Raw genomic sequence first — 21,682 nt, 5'->3', positions numbered from 1 at the left:
TTATGTGTATATGCAGGACATTTCTTTACCTGTGAGTCAGAAAGACATTAAGCTGCTTAGCTGTAGTCGTCCCGTTGCAAAACATAAAAGGAAGCATCTCTTAAATCACTTGACACATCAGGATCACACACACTCAACATTAAAGCCAGCATTTTTCTTTTTATTGCCACGAATCTCGGATGAATCTGGTTTCTTTTGTCACAGCATTAATCAACTGACTCCATTTCCAAATCTCTCTGTTCCTGCTCTCCCTCCTGCCCGCCTGCCTGGAGTTGTTCGCCGCCGCTCTCCCCTCTGTGGATCTGTTCTGGCTCCTGGACGCCCTCGCAGTGTCCTTGTGATTGGCTAGCGACTGTTTCTGTGGGTATGATATGAGAGATCGTAAAAGAACTGGCGACCTCCTTCAGACGGGCCTGCTCGGCTTTCAGTATCCCCAGTTCCTTGGTCTTCAGAGTTGGGATTGTCGGGGTCCCAGTAGGGGCAGCGGTGGCGGGGGCTTCTGTGTTCTGGACTGGGTGGTCGTCTTCCGCGTCTTTAGGGGTCTCCTTCACCTCAGGGACCTCCTTCACCTCAGGGACCTCCTCCGCCGTGGGTTTAGCAGTGTTGACGTCTGCTTGACTTGCAGCTCCCTGCACCTTCTCATAGAGACCCTTCCTCTCCTCTTGCAAAGCCCTGCACAGATTCTCCAGCTTCTGGTTCTTGTTCATGATCAGCTCAAACTCCTTCTCCTTGATGGCTTTCTGTCAAGGATTAAAACAGGTTTAATGTGTTAGTAAAAGTGAGGAAGTCTTTGCTACCTTCTTCCAAACAGCACGGGTCAGGTGGCGGTACAATACAGTAATTTCTCTTGTATTGTGAGGATGTTTTCAACATTTTCATTGATTTCTCTGAGAATAATTCATGAATCTTGAAGACCATGTCATACTTGGACTGATATCTATGAGTGTGGGTCCACATTGAACTTAAGGGGACTGTTGGGCCTTAGCAGATACGCACTCAACTGATTTCTTTCCGTAAGTCTTGCATTTGTTGCAAAGAAAACGAAAAATGCTTCTTACATCTGACACCATTTCAACGAGACTCCTGTTGCAGCCGTCAAAGCGAGTCTTCCATGACTGGCACTCCTTGTCCAGCTTTTTCATTTTCTTGGCCATCTACAACACAAAAGAAACACAATACATGATCAAAGGATCTTCTAAACATAAAAGGGCACAGCAGAGGGTAGGTATATACGGTTTGTCAGATTGTGTTTTCTTGTATGTTATCTTGAGGCTTCAAATATTCTCTTACTTTGTCCATGTCCTGCTTGAAGCCGCTGTAGACGGTGTTACTCTTTGATACCGTGCCCTGGAATTCATCAAACTTCTGGGAGTACATTTCGAGCTGGGGAGAGACGGTGAGAAAAATCATATACGCGTCTCCGGGGAGGTAGAAAAACCAGCTCATTTAGCTCGTGATGCTGTGTTACTGAATACCTGGATCTTCATATCGTTCTCTTGTGCCCTCAACGCCTTCAAATGCAATTTATACTCTGCCGCCTGTTTTACCAGCTGTGGGACGTTCCATGAAAATGAGCATTAGGAGGATTAGTATTGAAAATGTTATTAAAATGCTTCAGCACTCGACAAATCTGTCCACACAAAACCTACAAGCTCTTTTTCCAGCTTGTGCTTCTCCTCGGCCTCCTTCAGTATCAAGTTCGCCTGCGCAAGTTTGGTTTCCAGCAGCTTTTCTTTCAGGTCTCGGTGTTTGAAGACCTTCTCCAGGTTCTGGAAGACGTTCAGGAGGATTTATGAGTGGTTTTCACACAGAAAGCTCTTTCTGTTCTTTGCTTGGCTACACAGAGCTGAAATACTGTTGCTAATAAATGTAAGAATTGGGTGAAACTTGCGAATAATTCATGTGTTTGATAGTCGCCCCGAGGCCCAGATGTGTGAGGTTTGAGTCCAATTCAAGCAACGTTGGAAGCTGCTGCGAGTTTACAAGTTCAAATTCACTAATGCTTTCCTGTAACTGCCAGAGTGTTGTGTGACTGTCTCGTCTAAAACCCCAGGTCTCGTTAGTACGTGGCAGGATCCATACCGCCTCTCGCTGGTCGTACTGAGAAATGAGCCCCTTCAGTTTCTCTGCCAGGCCGCTGTTCTCCTGGCACAGCTTGGTGTTGCGGCCGCTGTGCTCCTCGATCTGGGCCTGAATGTCACTGAGCGTCCCCTGGAAGTGGGTGGTGATCTCTTTCCTCTTCAGATCGTCCTCTCTGCACCTCTGCAGGGTCTCCTCCTGTGTTTCGGGGACGGAGTTTAGTGCTAAAAACCAAACTGTGCAACATGAAGCTGCAGTTACAACATATACTTTATCAGATTTTTATGCAATCCCCAGGTGTCCATGCATTTTGACTGTTTCTTTCTAACCAATAGTGAACAGCCTGTGTTTTTTTTTCCCATCTCCAGTTTCTCAGTTAATTTATTAATTATTTCATTTTTATTTATTTCGAAGTACTAGAAAATGTATTATTTTCAAACAGTGATGAGGAAAAAATAAAATCAAACACTTAATGAATCTACATATTTGAAAGGGAGTGAGAAGAAGTACACACTTATTTAATCTCACCCCTTCTCCATTAGGCATTAATTAATATTTATCTTATACCAACTTCATATATCTATAAATATATTGTTTACCTGCGCACTATATTGTATATAATGTACAAAATATATGTAATAATAAATACAATATAAATAATTAAAATAATAAACAATTTCTCACAATTTCGTCTGGTTTGGCGGATTAGAAATCTTTGGCAGCACTTGTTTTCACAGTGTGAGTTGTAGTGGCAGTTTAAGAGGTAAAATCCTGACCTTTGACATCACAGCTGACCTTTGGTGCCAGCTGATGTCACCTCCTGTCCAGCAGAACATATGCTGACACCACCCGGCACCAAAACTCAACTTAACTGCACCTGGTCATTTCAGTAGCTCAGACCCCAGGCGTGGACTTACTCTTCAGTCCGTCTGAAATACTTACTAGTACTACTGCTGCTACTAACACTGAAGTACCTTCAAGGTCTTGTTGTGCCTCTGCAGCTCTCGGCAGAGCCCCTCCAGTTTGCTGCGAGCCAGCACGGCCCGGCTGTGCTCGCTCTGCAGTTGGTCCTTCTCCTTCAGCACCTGGAGCAGCTTCTTCTGCAGAACCTTCAGCTGCTTCTGATCACTGCGATGCTCCTCCAACTACACAAGTACACACAAACGTCTATGTCCACAAGAGGGGAAGATATCTGTCCTGAATACCAGTCCTCTTTCCAGCTCTTTGCCTTTTAATTCATGGTCCACTCACCAGCTCAGCGTGCTTCTTGATGATGGCCTCCAGTTTCTGCTCTGGAGAACCCAGTTTGTTCAAACTTTGCATCAGCAGCATCGCTTCCTTCCCTGGAACAGCCACAGAAAACATTACATGTCCGTGATCATCCTAGAGCACAAGCTATCACACGCTGATTTGTAAAAAGAGATTTTCCACAAAGAGATGCAGAAATATTTGTTAGAACACTGTTAAAAAGGATTTTTGCTCCTGAGTCAGTTGGACAAAAGGCAAAATACTACTTTCCCTGCACATCTGTTGCAGATGGATGCACTTACATGCACAACAGCTCTGCTTACACACCTATCAGGTTCAGCACTACTCGGACTTCTGCTGACTGAGCTGAATGAAACCCACATCAGCTAAAATCAATACAACATTTTTGGGTGGAGAAAGAATCAAATACAACACCTAGATTCTTGAGCATCTTCTTCTCCAGTTTCTGGTCCTTCCGTGAGTCTGTCTCCCTGATGGCTGTGACCTCCTCTGTGTCCTCTGGCTCAGCGGGAATCTCATTGGCCTGGTAGGTGCTAATGATGTCCTCCAGCTGCTGGGCCAGGTCCTCTGTCAGGTCAATGTGGGGACCCTCGGCCGGCGGCGCCGTGGGACCAGTGGGCGCGGGGACGCTCTCCTGACAAGCCTCCATTTTTATGAACGAGTTCTGGGAGGGAAGGAGTTGGGAAGAGGTGATATTTCATCTCATCCTGACGTTATCTAAAGAATTATCGTCATAAAACTGACCTCTTACATGTTCTTTAACTTTTTAAAGACTTGGATCCATCATAAATTGTCCAGACTTACTTTTAATATGAATTTTGATATGACCTGCATTTGACCAAGCAGTGTTTATGAAATTACTGTTGTAATTTTTAACATATATCAATTACTTTGACTTTTAAAGGAGTTTAGAAAATAGGAGAATAAAAAAGAATAGCAGACATTAAAAAGTAAATCATAGGTAAAATCACCACTGTAACAATGGTCTGTTCTCCATTCTCCCAGCGTCCCAGTAAACCATGACAGCGAGACAAAGAACCAACGTGTGTGTCCTTGTTACTGTAACTATGAACCCTGACACAGCTCCACTGATAACTCAATCACTTAGACACAGAAAATCTACTGTGATCAAGAAAAACTGCAGAAACGTTTGCAGGTTGCAGCTTCTCAAATATTAGTGTTCACCACTTCTCTTTGTGATATATGAGAGTGAGGTGAGCAGCTACTGGTCTGGCTACAGATAAACACAAGGTCACATTGGACTGTAGGATTTTAAAGCCAGTTACTGTCCAATCAATTAATTGGGACAATACTTAACACTTCAAATGTGAGTTGCAGCCCTATTGCAGATATATCAAAACGTGTGCATGCTGGATGTTGAATAATAAGTGTCCTCAGGGCAGAAAGGACAAAGAGAGCAGTGACGGGTTGATTTCTCTGCTGTGAAACGTTCCACTCAGTTTGTAGAAATCATCAAAACCTCAGCGCCTTCACACTTGTTTCTATCTCCATCAGCCTCATTAATCCTTTTAATGAGATTCAAATTTATGTAATTTGCTGAAAAATGTATTTTTCTTCCACTGGTGAAAATGTGAAGCTCCTCTAGTTAATGGACGAGTTCTGGTATAAGATTCACAAGAGTCCATTAAATGACTTAGTTTCCCAGTGTTAACCTCAGATTAATAAAACACCTCTTCCCTCGGGGTTATCACCACACTGGCTTTGAGCAAGGCACTAAAACCTGCTGTATACGCAGTGGGAAATATATAAATGCAGCTTCCACACTTTGGGAAAGTGATAAAACACCTTCGATTGAAATAACAAAGCTTGCTAGTGTAGCCACAGCGATATGAAGCGACACTGTGCCTGCACTTGCGTCGGTCTTGTGTTGTACAGGCTCACAGCCAGAGCCTGTTTACGTGCATAAAATTAGTGCAGCCTTCAAACTGCCTGTGCTTTCACAAGCAGAGCACATGGCACCTGTTCCAGGCCCCACGGGCTATTTTAAGAACTTCTTAATATGGGCAAGTTATTTATTTATTTCTAATCCACTCTTATTGATGTCAATGTCAGACAGTGTGTGTACAAAAGTTGCTTCTATAAAAAAAACCATCAATGTGACACAAGCATCCCCATCTACTGTATATTCAATATTTTAAGAGGGAGGCAGGGATCCGAGTGGAAATTCAACTAAAAATAAACGTCTGTAAGGAAAAGCAGTATTGATTTCTTCGCTGTCCAAGGAAACAACAGTATTATAAATGAAGCGTCTTCCCTTAAACGAAATAAATCTCGGTACACAAAGGACACAGGCAAGTCTCAATAAATCCAACGTCTCCTCATCTTAAATTAACCCACCAAAGTCCTCAGATTCACACAAAGGTTAAAGGTTAAGAAGAGCGGTTTAAAAGACAGGATGCAGAGTTATTTTGATGTTAAATGTCCCTGAAGAAGCAGGCTGACGAGCAAACAGGGTTCTTACCAGGACCAAGGGCCAGTGGGGGAAGTGGAAGAGTGTCGAGGGGCTCGGCCAGGGCTGCCACCACAGATACAACAGCTGTGATACGACCACCTCAAAATAAATCAGAGGAGCACAGCTCAACTCTGAGCAGAGAGAGGGAGGACAGAGACATGCAGCGCCTCTGTCTCTGTCCAGGACACCCACAGAAAACCCTTCATAGACCTCCTCTGGTTGTTATCATGCAGGGAATTTACCCACGTGGCCGCTGAGTGACTGCTTCATCACTTCAACCTTTTTTCTGTGCAGATCTCAATCAGCCATTTTATGCGACACCTCTGCTGCTTTAAACCAACACGGCGCAGGTTTTTATTTTAAGCCGGGATGCTGTTAAAAGCCGTATAATTATTTTAACAAATGGGGCCCGACAGGCCCAGTCGCTGAGCAGGAGAACTATCCGTGATTGGCCAGAATTAGAACAGACCCCCTCCCCAGCTCTGAGAAGAGTGTCAGCGCTGAGCTACTGCAACTGGAAGATCACAGTCATTTCCTCGCTCAACACAGGCAGCGTTAACTCACAGCTCCGTTCTGTATGAGCTGTAACACGCAGCGGTGGAGATGATGCTTGATTTAATGCGGTAAAATAAAAAAAGATGGGTGAATATTATCCACAAGGTGAGAACTATTTTTGGAAGCATTTTTCTCGTGCCGTGTTATGACTGCAGTGATCATTCTTCACCAGAGGATGTCACTGGTCGGAGTGGCTACAATTATTCACCCTGGAGGTTGTTTTTTATCCCCCCACACACACACACACACACACACACACACACACACACACAAGATAAACTGTGAATGATTTCATCTGAAACGCTCAATCGTGAATTGTGCAGGTGGGAAGATATAAAAAAACAGGAAATAAGCTGCGACACACATCCTTGGGTTAGAAGTTTGTTCTTTTAAAACAATTTTTGAATTTAATCTGAAAAAGTAGAGCACCAAACAATAAATTCCCCAATAAAAGCATAAAAGAGGCACTCCGTCCTGACTAACCACTTTTGATGCAAATAGCTGAACAACGCATTGGCTACTGAGGATTTTTTTTTTTCTCTCCCTCAAAAAAAACCTTAGCTGAGAGGTAAAATGATTTGTCCTCCGTGTGTTTTACAGGAAATTTCATATACATGAGAGGCACAATGCAGTTCAGTAAATATGAATACACAACAAAAACAAAACACAATCTGAGTACATGTGTATGCAAAAGCAAAGAAAAGGCTTCACTTTCCCTTCACATTTTATGAGCATTCTGCACCGTTACCACAACAAACAAAAATTACATGACCGTGAAATCAAAAGCTACGTACATCTCCAGAAAAGGGAAACACAAAATTAAAGCAGTGCACCTTGTAAATGTCTTTTTTTTTTAATGTAAACATGAGTGAACAGAGTGTTTTCAGTCACGTGACCACTCGAAGATGTGAACACACTCGTTTCTTTCTTAAAGATGAGACGCACGGTGTTGGCGATCAACACTGTGACACGCTTGCCCTCATTAAACCTTCTGATATATGTCAACTGCAGACATTTTACCTCTTAAAGAGATATAAACAATCCACGTAAAAAGTTTTCATAATTCAACACTGCAAAAATAGTTTAAATCATAAAAATACACGTATATATACAGAGAAGAAGTAATGCATAAGGTGAATGATTACTTACATTTTTTAGCTGAAGCACAGTAATATGCCACCAACTCACGATGTCAACATCATTACTTTAGTTTTTCTTACAGTAAGTGATATCCATTTATCCAGTTACACTTGAAATGCAAGAAAACGTACGACTGACGGATCATCGCAGCCCCTTGAACTCGTGTTCCACACAATGAGAAACGTGAAAAACACCTGGAATGTTTCATAAAACCACACGAGAACGCAACACGTTTTTTTTTTTTTTACTCCCCGGTTCAACATCAAACATGAACGGATCAAAGTGCATCATCAAAATCAAAACTCATAAAATGCTTATGGTCGTAGAAGAGAGACAAAAGCTGTCTGTTTAATCAAAGCAAAGACATGAGATCAAAAGCAAATGCCAACTGCATAACTGCTGCATAAGTACAGATATACCATATAAATAGTAGTCAAATATTTACCAGTATTAATAAGTGCTTACGTTCTAATATATAAATACATCTTACAGTATTCATAATTACATATTAACTTCCTCTATTTTTGTGCAATAGCAAATACCATGCATTTTACCAAGATATAAATCACAACATTAAGAAAAATGCAACATAAGAAATAGATTTTTTTTCTTTTTAAAGATTATCTCACATAAATCAAGCTGCATCCGTCTGTCAGCTGAGCCGACAGAACAAAAAACTGAAAGCTCTCCTTTGGGCGATCGCTCGCTGAATAACGTACCTCGGCTTTTTTACCGTGTACTCGACAACCTTCTGATAAAGAAACGACGAAAAGCAAAAAAAGGCACAGACCCTTGCTGCTCGATTAGAAGCACCAAACTGCACATGAAGCGTCTACTTAAAATTTGGTCAGACTGTTTCATAATACACGTACCCCCCTTATAAATAGTCTTAATTTACTGCACTACTGCATCACACCTCGATATGATTACATTAAACAACAGTCTATTTTCAAAGTACACATACAGTAAAATACACTGTTTGTATGCATCTAAGGAGTATATGTTAAGTACATTTGTACAGAATCCATAAATATAATTTATGTGCAATTGTACGCAAACTACTATGTCAAACAAAAGGCATATTAGCATAATATCTTTCCATATTGCACCTGCACCCAATAGTGATTCTCCACCTCGCAAAAACCTCCTGCCGCTCGTCCAGTCGTTTCAGAGTCTCTGAAGAGAAGAGCGCACCAGACAGGACGGGTTCCTTCTGCTCTGTGAAGGCTAGATCTCCACTCAGATTAAAAAGGAGCGCTCTGGGGTATGTGCAAGACCAGAGGAAGTGTCATTATATTGCCTCTAATGGGATAAAGATGAGGTTATGTGCATAAAGGGCTGAGCACGACAAGGTTGCAGGTGTAGCAGGGGGGTGTCTGATCTTGGGTAAGATCGGGGAAACAGAAAACAGGTTCTTAGTGAGGGTCTTCTGTGGTAATCTTCAGCGAGGCGATGGCTTTCAAACAGGTTTGTACGTTCTCCTCCTGTCTGGTGTCGCTGCCGCCAGGGTTCAGGCTCTCCTCCTGGTGGGAGGGGAGCTGGTTCTGGCCGCCGAAGTCCTCTCCTCCTGTCTCGGGCTCGTGGACAGATCCCTCTCTGCTGCTGCAACGCTGGCTCTCGCTGCTCTGTGGGCTCGGCGCCGAGGAGGAGGTGACATCAGTGCTGGACGAGGACGGGGACTGTAACATCTGGAGCGCTCCGACAGCAACCACGGGGAGCAAACTGTGGACCTGCTGCTGCGAGTGCAAAGGGAGGTGGCTGAGGATGTTCTGGTGATGAGAACTGGCAGCGCCGGGCAGAGTCGAAGCCAAGCTGCCTCTTTGATCCTGAAATGACACATTGGCAGCGTTAGGAGCAGTTGTAGCGGAGCCAAGATCAGTTCTCCTGAAAATGCATCTCAGTTGGAACACACAGAAATGTGAGAATGAAATGTAAAGCACTCAAAAATATTAGCTATAAACTTCCTCCACAACAGAATCATCTTCGAACCCATTTTGATAAAGTTCCTAGGTATCGCACCATCAACTCACCTTTACTCTAGTGCTACGATGATGATGATACTTGTTGTTTGGATTGAAACATCTCGTCTCATATGCCATCTGCTATTATCTATATCACTTACACCAAGCTGACATTGAGCGAAAGGCGGGGAACACCCTTGACAACAATAACGCCCTCCTCCAATTTATTTATTTTTCTTTGGCAGTGGTTTAGTTTAACTTAACACATCGTGCTACGTACCATTTCCATTTCAAAGGCTCCTTGTTGTTGAGCCATCTCCATCTTTGCTTGGTGTCTGGTTTTATCACAGCTGCCTTTGTGTTGGTGCGAACCTCTACGCGGTGAAACGGCTCTCAGCACAACCCTCTGTCGGCCCCTGATCGAGGAGTCTCGCTTTCCAGTCAGCTCTGATCCAGGAGACATGGGTCGCTCGATACAGGCCGGGGAGAGATGCTGAATGGGCGTGAAGCTGGGTGAGCTGGGCCTCAGCGGGGAGGTATCCCATCTTGGCGAGGAGCGACCTCGCGGGGAGAGCTCTCGCCTTGGGGATGGGTAACGCAGGCGTGAAGGCGAGGGCTCCCTGATGGGAGACTCCCAGCCCGGAGAGAGCAGGCAGGAGGAGTAAGGGTCAAACAGGAAGCTGGCGTGGTCTGGAGACAGCATGGTCAAAGAGTCTTCATCCACAGACTTCTCTCTGTGGTCGCTGGCGAGGACAGGTCGCTGGTCGGAGTCTGTCCATCTGCCAGAGGGCTGTTGGCGGACGTCGGTGCCGGGCAGAGAGCTGAGGGAGCAGCCGTGGATAGCAGCGGTGGCTGTAACTGACAGAGAAGTAACTCCACAGGGCTGAGGACTGGTACTTCTTGAGCACAACTTTGGAGTGGAGTCGCCTTCGTAGTCATCATCATCCTCGTCATCGTCGTCGATTTCATCAGCTTCTTCGTCCATGCCGTCCGACTCCTCCGCGTCTGAGAACTGATGTTTGGCCATGACCACCTCTGTCTTTGACTCTTGTTGGATGTCGTCAACTTTAAAAGACAAGGGCACAAGTTTAGTTTGATTTGTTGTGGTATAATAAGTGCACATGTATGTGTGCAAGTATCTTACCTTGTTCCTGCATCTCTGCCTCATCCATCGTCACTGACACGCCCAGCTCGAGACATTTCTTCATGTGCGCCTTTGACTTCATATGTTTAGTCAGGTTTCCTGTCAAAGGGTAAAATAAGTACGAGGTAAGGCTTTGGGTTTTTGGTAATTACCAATTTTCAAAAAAGGAAAAAAAACTTGACCTTTTAAAAAGGAGCAGATTTGTGCAGAAAAACATATTTTTTTTACGTCCCTACACAACCAAAAATAGCTTTTTCTACCACAAGAGGACACTGGTTAGTGTCATGAAGACGGAGCCAACTCCCAGCAACAGAAAGGAAAAAGGAAAATGAGGAGACAGTGCAGCTGAGTTGCTGATTTTGCAGGATGGTGTAGTACCTCTAAATAGCTGCGTTTCTGCTGCTGCTGCAGAAAGTATTTTTAAATTCTACTGATCATTTATTTGTTTTTACAGATATTCACTCAAGTCACAAAATGCTGAAAACATAACATTTTACCTTCACACAAACTGAAAATGAATTTGTTTTTAATTCAATACCTTTAGTTTTAAAAGCGAAGTTGCAAACCCGGCAGATGTACGGTCGCACGTCTGTGTGGGTCCTTATGTGTTTTTTCAGCATGCTGGGCTTCTTGCAGCGAATACCACACTCCTCACAGATGTATTTTCCCCGGCCTCGACCTCTGACATACACATAGTCCTCACTGGACTTGTACCTGAAAAGTAAAGACAGTTTCCATTTTAATCAACAAAAAAAACATGAAACAAAGCAGGCTTGAAAAGGTTTGCCTGCTCTAGCACCGTAATATAGCTGCTGTATATGCTGTCGGCAGAAATGACAATCACTATGCTAATCTCCTCACTGACCCTCCCTCGAAGATCTTAATGCGTGTTGGCACTGTTTGGGTCGTGGAGGCCTCCCTCTCCTTCCACTCCTCCTTGGCAGTTTTCACTCTGCAGCTAATGTCTTTCACCTTCTTCCCGTAGCCGATGTCCACCTCTTTGGGCTCCGGTTTCCTCTGCAGCTGAATCGGATGAACAAACATTTTGTTAACGTCCTTTCTAAGTGGACACCGTATTGACAGCGTAACGCGATGCTTTCTAGATTGTGTGTCACGCGTGGTGTTACACAGCCTGTTGTGCAAACACGCATTATGCTGCTGCAGGGGGAAAAAACACGCAGTACAACTTTGTAAGAGTTTTGCCAGCCTGGAAGCTGTGACATCACAACCAACAATGGGGTAAATGCTCTTTTCAGTCACTTGCCAACGGTGAATGACTGAGTGTGCAGTTTGCCAAATTCTGGATAATAGGGCACTTCAAACTTTCTCCATTTTCAACAGCTACATCTCACTGGTATGTTGCTAAGGTAGAGAGACGACCTTTGCAGCTTAAATGTAGGTGTTTGCTCTATAAATAGATCTCCTTTATCGGCAATGTTGACAATATCAATCCCAACTAGTTATGTTGCAAATAGGCTTTTGCTCCTGAGGTCCAGAGCAAATTGCTTTTTGAACGTTTTACAGCTGTGATATGTTTAGAGACGATGCAAAGACGGGATCATTTTCTCACCTGTTCCATGCTCTGCCTCCACAGGATGAGCGATGACACCAGTTTCCCGGTCCCCGGCTGACACATGGCGGCCACGGTGTATATAACCTTGTCTCCCCTCTGTTTGGACCGGAGCAGTGCCAGAGCGGCGCTGGTGCTCACTTCCAGAGGATTTGGGTTGTGGGAACTCACACACCAGGAGGTGTACACAGAGAACAAAGGGGAGTTGCTGTGCGAGCAGCTCGGCTTGGTGTAGTTGAGGAAACACCAGCTCACACCTGTCGTCGTGCGAAGACTTGGAAACTGAGATAACAGTCTTGATGGCTCGGCGTCCGAGGTCAGGATGTCTTGACTGGTAGCCAGCTGTGCCACCATATCCATCTGCATTCGTTTCTCCATGCTAATGCCTTTTCCTTCTCTGACTGATATCACAGAGAAAGGAGGAGAGCTGCTTTCCAGGGAGCTGCTTTCCATAGCTGACTCGGCACCGTGATCAGTGGCCTCTGTGGCTTTCTGCTGAAGCGTGATAAATTTACTCCTATTTAAATCAGGTGTGCATGCACCCTGCATCTCTGACCTATGACCCTTCTCTTCGCTCAAATTACATTTTCCCAACTCCACAGCACTCAGCTCCTCTACAATCTGCCCAAACATTCTTTCCTCTTTCACGCGCTTTTGCTGCTTGACCTCCATGAAGAGGTCGAGGCTGCTGGCAGGGGATAGCATCCGTTTGTTTGCACCACCGCTGGAGGCATTAGTGGTTGAGATAGTTCTGGAAGTCAGAGAGAGTGGGATGCCCGTCTTGAGTTTAGCTGAGGACAAATCAAGGGCTTCGACACTGAGTGTGTGTACAGAGGGTGGTTTGGTCTGAGCTGATACATTATGAGAATCAAGAAATCCAGGCAAACGTAAAGTTTGATGCTGAGAGGTGACTGTAGTACAGCTAACACTGTCGTATTGATTGTCAAAAATCTGTGATACTGAGGTGTATGTGATGCTGCCGTAGGATGGCACATGGGTCTGTATTCGTACGGGAACTAACAGGCTTGGATGTGACAGCTGGGGAAATGTATTCCCTGTGGAAAATATTGGCAAAGTCTGCGGCAGAGCAGTAAGTGCCGTGAATGGAGGGGAAGTGCTGCTGAGGTACTGTGGAAACACTTGTGATGGGACTTGTGTTACTTCACTGTCCATATTCAGAGACTCCTGTCGCACCAAGTTGCCCCTCCTTCTCTCGTTCAGAGCAGAGTGGCCAGCGCTGATGTCCACGTGTCTAACTTTGGATGTTGGAGAAAGACTGCCATAGTCAAATGATATGCTGCGTACCTCTGGGAACTCCTTGCGCAAGTTACACGGCGCCTGCTCCGAGGAGGAGCGTCTCATTTCATGTTGTTGACGCTGGGTGAGCACAGAGAGGGAGTGCCCACTCCCTGGCACTGCTAAGAGCTCTAGTGGTTTGCCAAATTCATCCTGCCTGGCTGGAGAGAGGGACTTTAAGCTCTCCTCCCTGTCAAAGGAGAAGGTGGAGCTGTATGATAAGTTGCTGTCTTGGCTCGGACTGCGGGAGAGACTGGTGCAGGCGGACTCGAAGCTAGATTCACCAGAGGAGTGCTCGATATCAGCGAGGCGTAGACGTTTCTTCTTTGGAGGGAGTTTTTCCGGAGGGAATTGTGCTAAAGTTTCACTCCTCTGAGGCCATTGAAACTCCTCCACGTGCTTCTCTGGCTCCTTCACCTGCACCTCTGGAGCCTTTTCTGGACTGTCAGGCTCCACAGTGACCCTGATCTCTGGGACTTGTATGTTGGGCTGTCTCACAAGTTTGGGGCCCATTTGAAATGACTGCCGTAGTCGACTGTCACTCCGTTCCATTTCATATGATTCACTTGCCTCCATAGCTTGAAATAAAGAAATACTCTCCTGCCTCTGCCCGTGATACTTGTAGGATTCTGACTGTTCCGAGTGAGGCCTGTTTATGGAGTTTGTGTGCTGAATAACTGAAATCACATTCCCTAAGGTTTTTCGACCAGAAATTTCCGGGCTCACTGATATGTCCATGTCACACCTCTCAATTTGAGTGAGCACACTTGAAGAATGTCCTTTCCCTAAAGCCAAAATGCCCAGAGCAGCTTGTTTTGAATCATAGTCCTTGCTTGAATCAAACATTTCCTCACACTCTTCATGATGGCCCTCGTACTGAACGGACAACTCCTCCTCCTCCCGCTTCTCTTTCCGACGCTTCCGTGTTGCCAGTTCCATTGCATGTCTCTGATGGCTCATATTAGACGCCATCGAGGGGTAATTTTCCATTTCCATTCCTGAGGCTGATATGCCACACTCACCCATTTTTCCATGGCTGTCAGCATCTGCATGCCCGTCATGTGCGGTGACTTCGAAAGCAGCTTGCCGCCTGAGTCTCCTCATGCCCCCGGTGCTTGTTCGCTCATCAAACGAATGGCTGCCTCTGAGGGATTGAGGCATCGTCAGACACACGGCTGAGGACGCTGGCATTGAGTTGCTTCTGATCAGAGGCCCCATATCAGAGTCTGACTGGGGTTCTTTCACCTCATCCCTTGTGAATGACTTGGTGTTTATTTTGATCGACTCCACGGTGTCTTTCTCCTGGGTGAAAACACGGGAAACACCTTTTTCCGAGCGCTTCCTGGTGTATTCACTCGAGTCTGTGCTGCAGACCGTCGTCTGCTTAGGGCTCGGCCTGTAGCACTTTCCAAACATGATTTCTTGATAGGACTTAGCGTTGGTGTTGGGCGGACCAGTCTGGTGCTCAGAACTTTCGGAGCGAGAGAAGTAGCCGGAGTCCGTGCTGCCCTTGCTGGACTGACTTGGAAGGGACAGATTGTGGTCCGAGTCGCTGCTTCTTTTTTCAGACAGCCGAAGTGCAAGCCTCTGTTTGATTGTGCAAGATTGAATTGCACGGCTAGCCTCGGAAGCGGCACAAGGTGCATTGATTTCTTGAGGCTGGGATGAACCATCTTGGGCTGACATCGAAGTGGCTCCCTTTTTCTGAGCAATGAGATTCAGTACTTTTACAGCAGTGTTATCCGATCCCTCCACTGGAGAGTCCAGCAGCAGCAGCGGGTCGTTAAGAGTGTCCTCGTCCGTGTCCGTGCTTTGCTCAGCATCAGAGAATAATTCTCCTTCCCCTTCAAAAGACCCCTGGTCCGTGTTGGCATTGTAAGAACCAAGTTCTGAGAATGGCACTGTTCCAGCTTTGACAGCGTGAGCGTGGGACTTTCTGTGTTTATATAAATTACTTTTGGTTTTAAAGGAGAATCCACAGGGGACACAGGGATAGGGCCGTTCCCCAGTGTGTGAGCGAATATGTTTCTTAAGCACGCTGGGTTTGGCACATGCTCTTCCGCAGTAATCACATACATACTTCCCAGGCTTTTGTGGTTTCTGATCCACCTTACACACAGGTTCCACCTTGTCCGACAGCTCATCCATCTCTGAATGCGAACACTGTTGTTGGAGTTCAAGTGAACCGGAGGATTTCCTGTGAGATGTGGGTCCCGCAGACTGTGCAGAAGCCAAGTGGCCGGCAGCTTTCTGTCTGCCAGAGGGAAATTGTTTTGTGGACTGTACTGGATATGAAGACACCTCATAGTCTGGATGGCTTGTGGACTGGGCGGACTGGGAGGGCTGATCTTCTAATTGTAGTAATTTCCCTGAGTCAGATACTTCTTTGAAACCACATGTGTCTTGGCTCTGAGCTTCTTCCAGTTGTTGGTGCCACCCCTTGCCTTCCAGTTCCCCTGATGGACTCCCCCCAGTCTGTGCAGCCTCCGATGTGCATTTTGTCTGTGCAATGTTTCTGTCCTGACCCTCTGTGGGGCTGTTCACCCCTGCAGTAGTTTCAAGTGACTCCATGAATCCAATGTCACTTTCTTTGGGATCGATCTTCAAGGACAATATCTGTTATGTAACTGCAGTGAAATTAACATGCGTGTGGATTGATTGCAGGGAAGGGTCATCTGAAAGAAATAAGACAGAGTTCAAAATTAGACAATTTGAGCTGCAATAATATACATCATAGAGTTACAGATTAAAACTGAAGGTTGATGAGTGGAACAAAAATCTGAGTTCAAATCCACTCCTTGAGACTGAGAACTTTTCAAGGCTGTTTCCCAAAAGTCCCCCTAATAAAACTGGAGTGTAAAATTCATAATGAGCTCCATCGCAGCAGGAATGGAAAAAAAGTCTCTTTATCAGCTTATAAAAAAAGCCAAAGGTCAGATACCCCAATGGTGCTGAAGCCCTGTGGACACACCTAGGTGTACGTGCCTATATGGTAAAGTACACGCAAATACTGTAGTTTTTGCATCATCATTGATGTCTGTATGTGTGTACGTCTATTTTCAGGGTGGTGGTTTGTGCCAGAGCTGAATGGAAAAAATCATTTAATTGTCTCAGCTCCATTTTCTTCAAGTTCAAAAATCGATTCCTGTTTTTTAAATATGAAATGTCACTACTATAGTAAAAATATCTGTTAATGAGTTAAATGATAATAATGCACCATAGGGGGCATAACTATCGATATACTGTAGTTTGCATTGTAGCTGCACACACTTAGAAAACAAACTAAACCACCCATTTACTTCGTTTTATATCCAACTCTGACTCAGTTCCTGTCAACGAGTTAATTTCTGTCAAGACAAGGCTCCAGCATGAAACGGTGCCACATGCCACAGCATTTAGAGCCAAGGCTGACGCGCAACACTCATCCCTAGATGGATCTTTTCACAGTATCAGAAAGAGAAAAAAAATCCAAGCTCCACTACAGGTCTGCTTGCCAAATGAAAAGAGAATCATCTGCCCACATAAAATACTTGAAACTGGAGAAGATAGGAGGAGAAAGTCAGAAAAGACATGAGTGTGGTGTGTGTGTTGCATGCCAGCGCACACAGTTGACACTGTTAGAGTGTGGGCAATGAAGTATGACAAGTCTTCCTACTCGTCCGATGTGATATAAATACCCAAATATTCCTTCACTGTATCCGCAACTGTTCATCATTTGCGACAATTCATTCAAACCCTTTAACCTGTGGCGGTGTTATCGTCTCCACGCTGAGCTGCACAGGCATTTACTGTACATACTGTATGTAAACACCCCCGGACCTCAGCCGGTAGCATCGCCGCGCCTGTGGTAAAAGTGAATTGGTCTTGCCACTGTACTCTGGTTTCATAGCAGGGGGACGAGTCTCTGAGGGCACGTCGTTTCCATCTTCTCAGTATCAAATACTGTGTCCTCCCTAACGAGGTTATGTAAGATTATCTGGTTCAAACCCTCTGAGTTCCCCTTAATTAGGACATCCTCCGACTCTCTTTCTCTCACTCTCTCTTTTTTCTCTTTGTTAGCACGCCACACGCTCCTCAGGCAGAGACCAGAGGATGTGAATCCAAGGTGACTCGAGATGCAGAGGGATGCGTGAAAGCAGCAGTAAGGATAATCTCCCATAAAAATATTTTTTTTCGTGATTGCCCACTCCCTCTTTCGACTGTTTACGGCTCAGTAGCTCTGCTTGCAGGCTGATTTGAGGACTTCTTCCAGAGCGGAGGAGACAAAAAAATAATACAGGCTTACAGTAGGAATGATGGGGAGAGGGCTGTGTCGGGGCTGGAAGGATCCATGTTTTTACAGGAAGGTTTACAGAGGTAAACTAAGTGGGGTGCCTGGGGGGGTAACAACATTCAGAGGCCTGGTAGGGAGCTCCCTTTCAAGGTCGGTCTGACCTCATTGCTTAGTTTCCATCCTCTGTGAGCCATGAGAGGAGGGAAGGGGGGATATGGGTGCAGAGTGAGAGCGAGATAAGACCCTCAGAAACAATGCATACCTTTGAAAAGCGTGAGCAACACGAGCCGACGTATTCAGAGTCTCGCGGACGAGTCTCTCTGCAGATCCAGACTTTTTTGTGTAAAGACTGTACCAGTAAAAACCCTCTCACTGCAAACGGCTCTGGCTCCGGGTAACAAGCACCGACCCAAACGAAAATATATGACACGGCAGCAATGACGTGCAACAACAGGAGGCAGGTGGGCGGCAGTAGGTGTGTTTGGGGACAATTGTGGGCAGACTGTGGTACAGTATGTCCGCATGGATGGAGAAATGACTGTATGGAGACATTTATGTGAACAGGCTGCATCGGTGGGGCACATCCCCGACTGGTTTACACACGAGAGATGACAATGAGCAGAAAAATGCTGGCTGTGGAGAGCTGCTGCATTACATCATTAGAGGCTAAGTTGGCCATTAAAGGGAACAGGCATGTAGCCTCACGCTGACAACAAATCCATAAATATCATATGGAGATGACCGGCTTCACAGAGGCTGGATGGTAAAGACCCTCTGTGGTTCACCAGGAGCAGCACAGCACATAGCATGCACAATCAGTCGGCTGCTCTCACTGGGAGCAGAATGACATAAAGCACACGGTCTGATGGGAAAAACGCCTCGGCTCATACAGCAGCTGACATTCAGACATCAAATATAATCCTCACACAAACCTGGCATTTGAATCGTCCCTGTCCCATATCGACGGTCACATGTGACATTCCTCATGCCGTGTACTCCGTTTCTCCATTCTCCTCATGTCCGGCTGACAATAATGAAATAGATCAGCGAGGTAAAGTCCCATCAGTCATGAAGCTGCTGGCTGACTGGGTGTACATTAGAAGATCTATTGATGCGAGCTAGTCACCAGAGAAAATACCCAACCGTGACGTGCGGACCCAGGCACAAAAATAGCAAAGGGGCCCTGGGAGGGATTACACAACAGCCCACGTTTAAGGACGCTTTTCCTCTCTCACTGTGTTTCAAAGCACAGCAGCAGCTGCCTCGCTCTACACACAGTGCGGATGTCATGATGTAAAGAGCTAAGCATCACCTTTCTGGATTCAGTCCTTTTTATTATTTTAGCCACGAATTGTGTGATCTGGGGGAAGACACAAAGGTACACATGCTCATTAACTATTATTATTATCTGTTGGACGGTGTGTGTGTGTGAATGTATGCAAGAGCAGAGGAGGATTTGCAGAAGTTACTGAACGCTTTGAAAGACACTAATCACATGGTGCGGCCGCCCTGAATGTACATTTCTGACAGCATGCTCCCATTCAGCGCGTATATCGAGAGGAAGCGGATGAAAAGAATTAGACATGTTCTCCAAATTTCTGAGACTCCCACAGCCCCGTTCAGAGGCAGTTCTCTCCCGTCACGACAGGATTTGCTTTGTGAATGGAGAGAGTTGTGATGAGGGTGTCATTAACACGGCAAGAAACTAGGACAATACGGCAGATTATGTGCAGCTGCAAACCTCATCCTGTGAATCAGATGCACGGGTTCAGCGTGAGATGGAGACGTTTCGGCATTTAGGCAACAACTCCTCTGGATCTGAACACTTTCCTCCCCAACAAGAATTCACCAGGAATAAAATAGTGTGTTGTATTTTTTATGAATCAATTTCCACAGACTGTTTTCTTATTTACAATTGGAAATTTGATATTTATTTATGTTTTATTTTTAAATTTGTATTTAGTAGAGCCCGACTGATGTATCCATGGTTGAATAGTATCTGCCTTTCACAGCTGTTGTGTTTGAGTTTGCAGGTATAACAACTTTTACAGAACAAACAATGCAGACATGATGTATTCTTATTTTCTACATCAAAGTTCTATATTTGTTTTTGTGTTTTCAATTTTTTCTATAGTTATTTATAATAAGGTTTATTGTTATACTGTAAAATATCAAGCCTCATAAGATTTCTTTGCCTTAATTACAACTTAGGAATCACTGGATATTTTTGTTATTACTGATTCTTACATGTATATCAGCTGATAAATCAGTATCTGCCCCCAAAATCCACATCAGTGGGACTATTTCTTAGAATTAAGACGAGCTGCAAATTTTCAAGAGATTCCCTGCATATATTTGGTAAATATTTATGCCATAAATTGTATCCACTTTATTTGCATCTACCTCTATATTAAGTCCCACAGGTTTGTGTGAAGCAAGATATCGATTAACTTAAAGTTGAAATGTTGAGCAGAGTAAGTCACACGTGCAAGTTTGGCAATTTGCTGTTAGCTTAGCAGTTTGCTCAATTTTGTTGTTTACCTTTTTGAATTAATTTGTCAGAGTAAGAATCTTTTATCTCTTTTTTCGGAAGTTCCACTTGCAGTTTGTATTATTAAACCATTCACTGGCAACGTATCCAGGGTGCGACCTGTCGGGGGTGCGACCTGCGTCTCTCCCAATGTCACCTGGGATTAATTGGCTCCAGCCCCCGTGACCCTCAAAAGATAGATGGTGTAGTGGATGGATTTCTTTGTACCTTATAGGTGGATCTGCTCTGTTGTTAGTTTGCAGACACATTCAGACTTTGCATCAGGAGCTTATGATTTCTAGTGATTAAACTACATAAACACTCTGGACCAGCTACAGGTAGACGTCTTGACAAACTGGATTTCACTTGAGTTAACTTAGATTTTTTTTGTTAAACTCGGTGACGCCTCCCAAAGCTGCTGACAAGCTGTTGCCAATGTTTATTTCCATTACAATTAGTCTGAGTCTGAATTTGTTCCCCTCAACACAGCAAACAGGGTCTTTCCCTGATTTCAAATGTGATTTACGATCACTCAGGGTCACATGTGTGAAATGTTGGCCTTTCAATACAATATAGTTTACACAACTATAAATACCTAACCTCCTTTGACCATCCTCCTCAGTTTCCCCCTGTGCCATCGGGTGAGAACAACTGGGAGCCTCTATGAATAGGAGTCCTTGGCTTAGGGCTTGCACCAGCTGTGCTTACTATGGGTAAGGCATACTTAACAGAGGCCTTACTCTTAATATAAAGCTTACGCAGCAGAACAAAGCCTTGAGACTTATGTAACGACTTATAGTTGAACTTCATCGCCGAGTTCCAGATTTTACCCGAACGGCAACAGTTTTATTTGCTGCGTAGTAAAACTGCAATTTCACAGTACGTTTCCTTTGGAGAGCTGCGACTCGCCGGGAGCCTGAAACAGCAGCGAACACAGAGACTATGTATTGACAGAGTCCCTCCACAGTATGGAATTGCAGGGAGCTATTATTAGATATAGCCTCTAACAAGCCGACGATGAAGTTGAAGCTAACTAACTGCAGTGCAGCTGAGATCCATTAAGCTGGATTCAGTATCTAGAGGAGCAGCACTAAAATGGCTGATACTCTATGTGCAGTGAAGGTCAAGTCGCCCGTCTCTATAAATATAATGGTCTGTCCCCCAGGATGTTCCACACCGCTCGGCATTTCCACGATCCAAAGCTGCACCGCGCCTCCGCTGACCGCCTCAGATCCACCACAAATTTGCATGTGATTGAATGCCACACATGCACCTGACTACTAGCAGGCCTCTAATGATATTATTAGTGGCAGGGCAGATGGGAGGGGCGAGAGAGGGAGAGGGAACAACAGAGGAGGGGGGGGTGCAATGTTTATGAATGGAAGGAATGAG

At 45.0% G+C, this 21,682-nt stretch overlaps 2 protein-coding genes across 2 annotated transcripts; both read right to left on the bottom strand.

Moving 5' to 3' along the window:
* Positions 1-133: 133 nt before the first annotated feature.
* txlnbb (taxilin beta b) lies at positions 134-6,022 on the bottom strand. Its single transcript, XM_035168386.2, has 10 exons — positions 5,831-6,022; positions 3,763-4,012; positions 3,331-3,422; positions 3,054-3,224; positions 2,083-2,277; positions 1,650-1,769; positions 1,476-1,550; positions 1,291-1,383; positions 1,059-1,154; positions 134-740 (listed from the first exon to the last, which is right to left on the bottom strand). The coding sequence occupies exons 2-10, from the start codon at positions 3,995-3,997 to the stop codon at positions 207-209; spliced, it is 1,611 nt and encodes a 536-aa protein (XP_035024277.1). The 5' UTR covers positions 3,998-4,012; positions 5,831-6,022; the 3' UTR covers positions 134-206.
* A 722-nt stretch (positions 6,023-6,744) lies between these two features.
* hivep2b (HIVEP zinc finger 2b) lies at positions 6,745-18,930 on the bottom strand. Its single transcript, XM_035168383.2, has 7 exons — positions 18,693-18,930; positions 12,192-16,162; positions 11,487-11,644; positions 11,160-11,335; positions 10,622-10,720; positions 9,758-10,542; positions 6,745-9,342 (listed from the first exon to the last, which is right to left on the bottom strand). The coding sequence occupies exons 2-7, from the start codon at positions 16,056-16,058 to the stop codon at positions 8,932-8,934; spliced, it is 5,496 nt and encodes a 1,831-aa protein (XP_035024274.1). The 5' UTR covers positions 16,059-16,162; positions 18,693-18,930; the 3' UTR covers positions 6,745-8,931.
* Positions 18,931-21,682: the final 2,752 nt, after the last annotated feature.

The sequence above is a fragment of the Hippoglossus stenolepis genome, chromosome 10 (genome assembly GCF_022539355.2).
Source record: "Hippoglossus stenolepis isolate QCI-W04-F060 chromosome 10, HSTE1.2, whole genome shotgun sequence".
Classification (NCBI taxonomy): Eukaryota; Metazoa; Chordata; class Actinopteri; order Pleuronectiformes; family Pleuronectidae; genus Hippoglossus; species Hippoglossus stenolepis.
This window is presented reverse-complemented; position numbering and strand designations above follow the sequence as displayed.

Excerpts from the sequence above, each read along its gene's own strand:
- txlnbb (XM_035168386.2), bottom strand. The coding sequence starts at position 3,997 with ATGGAGGCTTGTCAGGAGAGCGTCCCCGCGCCCACTGGTCCCACGGCG. Across the intron at positions 2,278-3,053 it reads GGCACAACAAGACCTTGAAG|GAGGAGACCCTGCAGAGGTG; the intron begins GTACTTCAGTGT and ends CCCGAAACACAG. Across the intron at positions 1,770-2,082 it reads AGTACGACCAGCGAGAGGCG|AACCTGGAGAAGGTCTTCAA; the intron begins GTATGGATCCTG and ends AACGTCTTCCAG.
- hivep2b (XM_035168383.2), bottom strand. The coding sequence starts at position 16,058 with ATGGAGTCACTTGAAACTACTGCAGGGGTGAACAGCCCCACAGAGGGT. Across the intron at positions 11,645-12,191 it reads GGAGGCAGAGCATGGAACAG|CTGCAGAGGAAACCGGAGCC; the intron begins GTGAGAAAATGA and ends CATCCGATTCAG. Across the intron at positions 10,721-11,159 it reads CTTCGCTTTTAAAACTAAAG|GAAACCTGACTAAACATATG; the intron begins GTATTGAATTAA and ends ACCCTTTGACAG.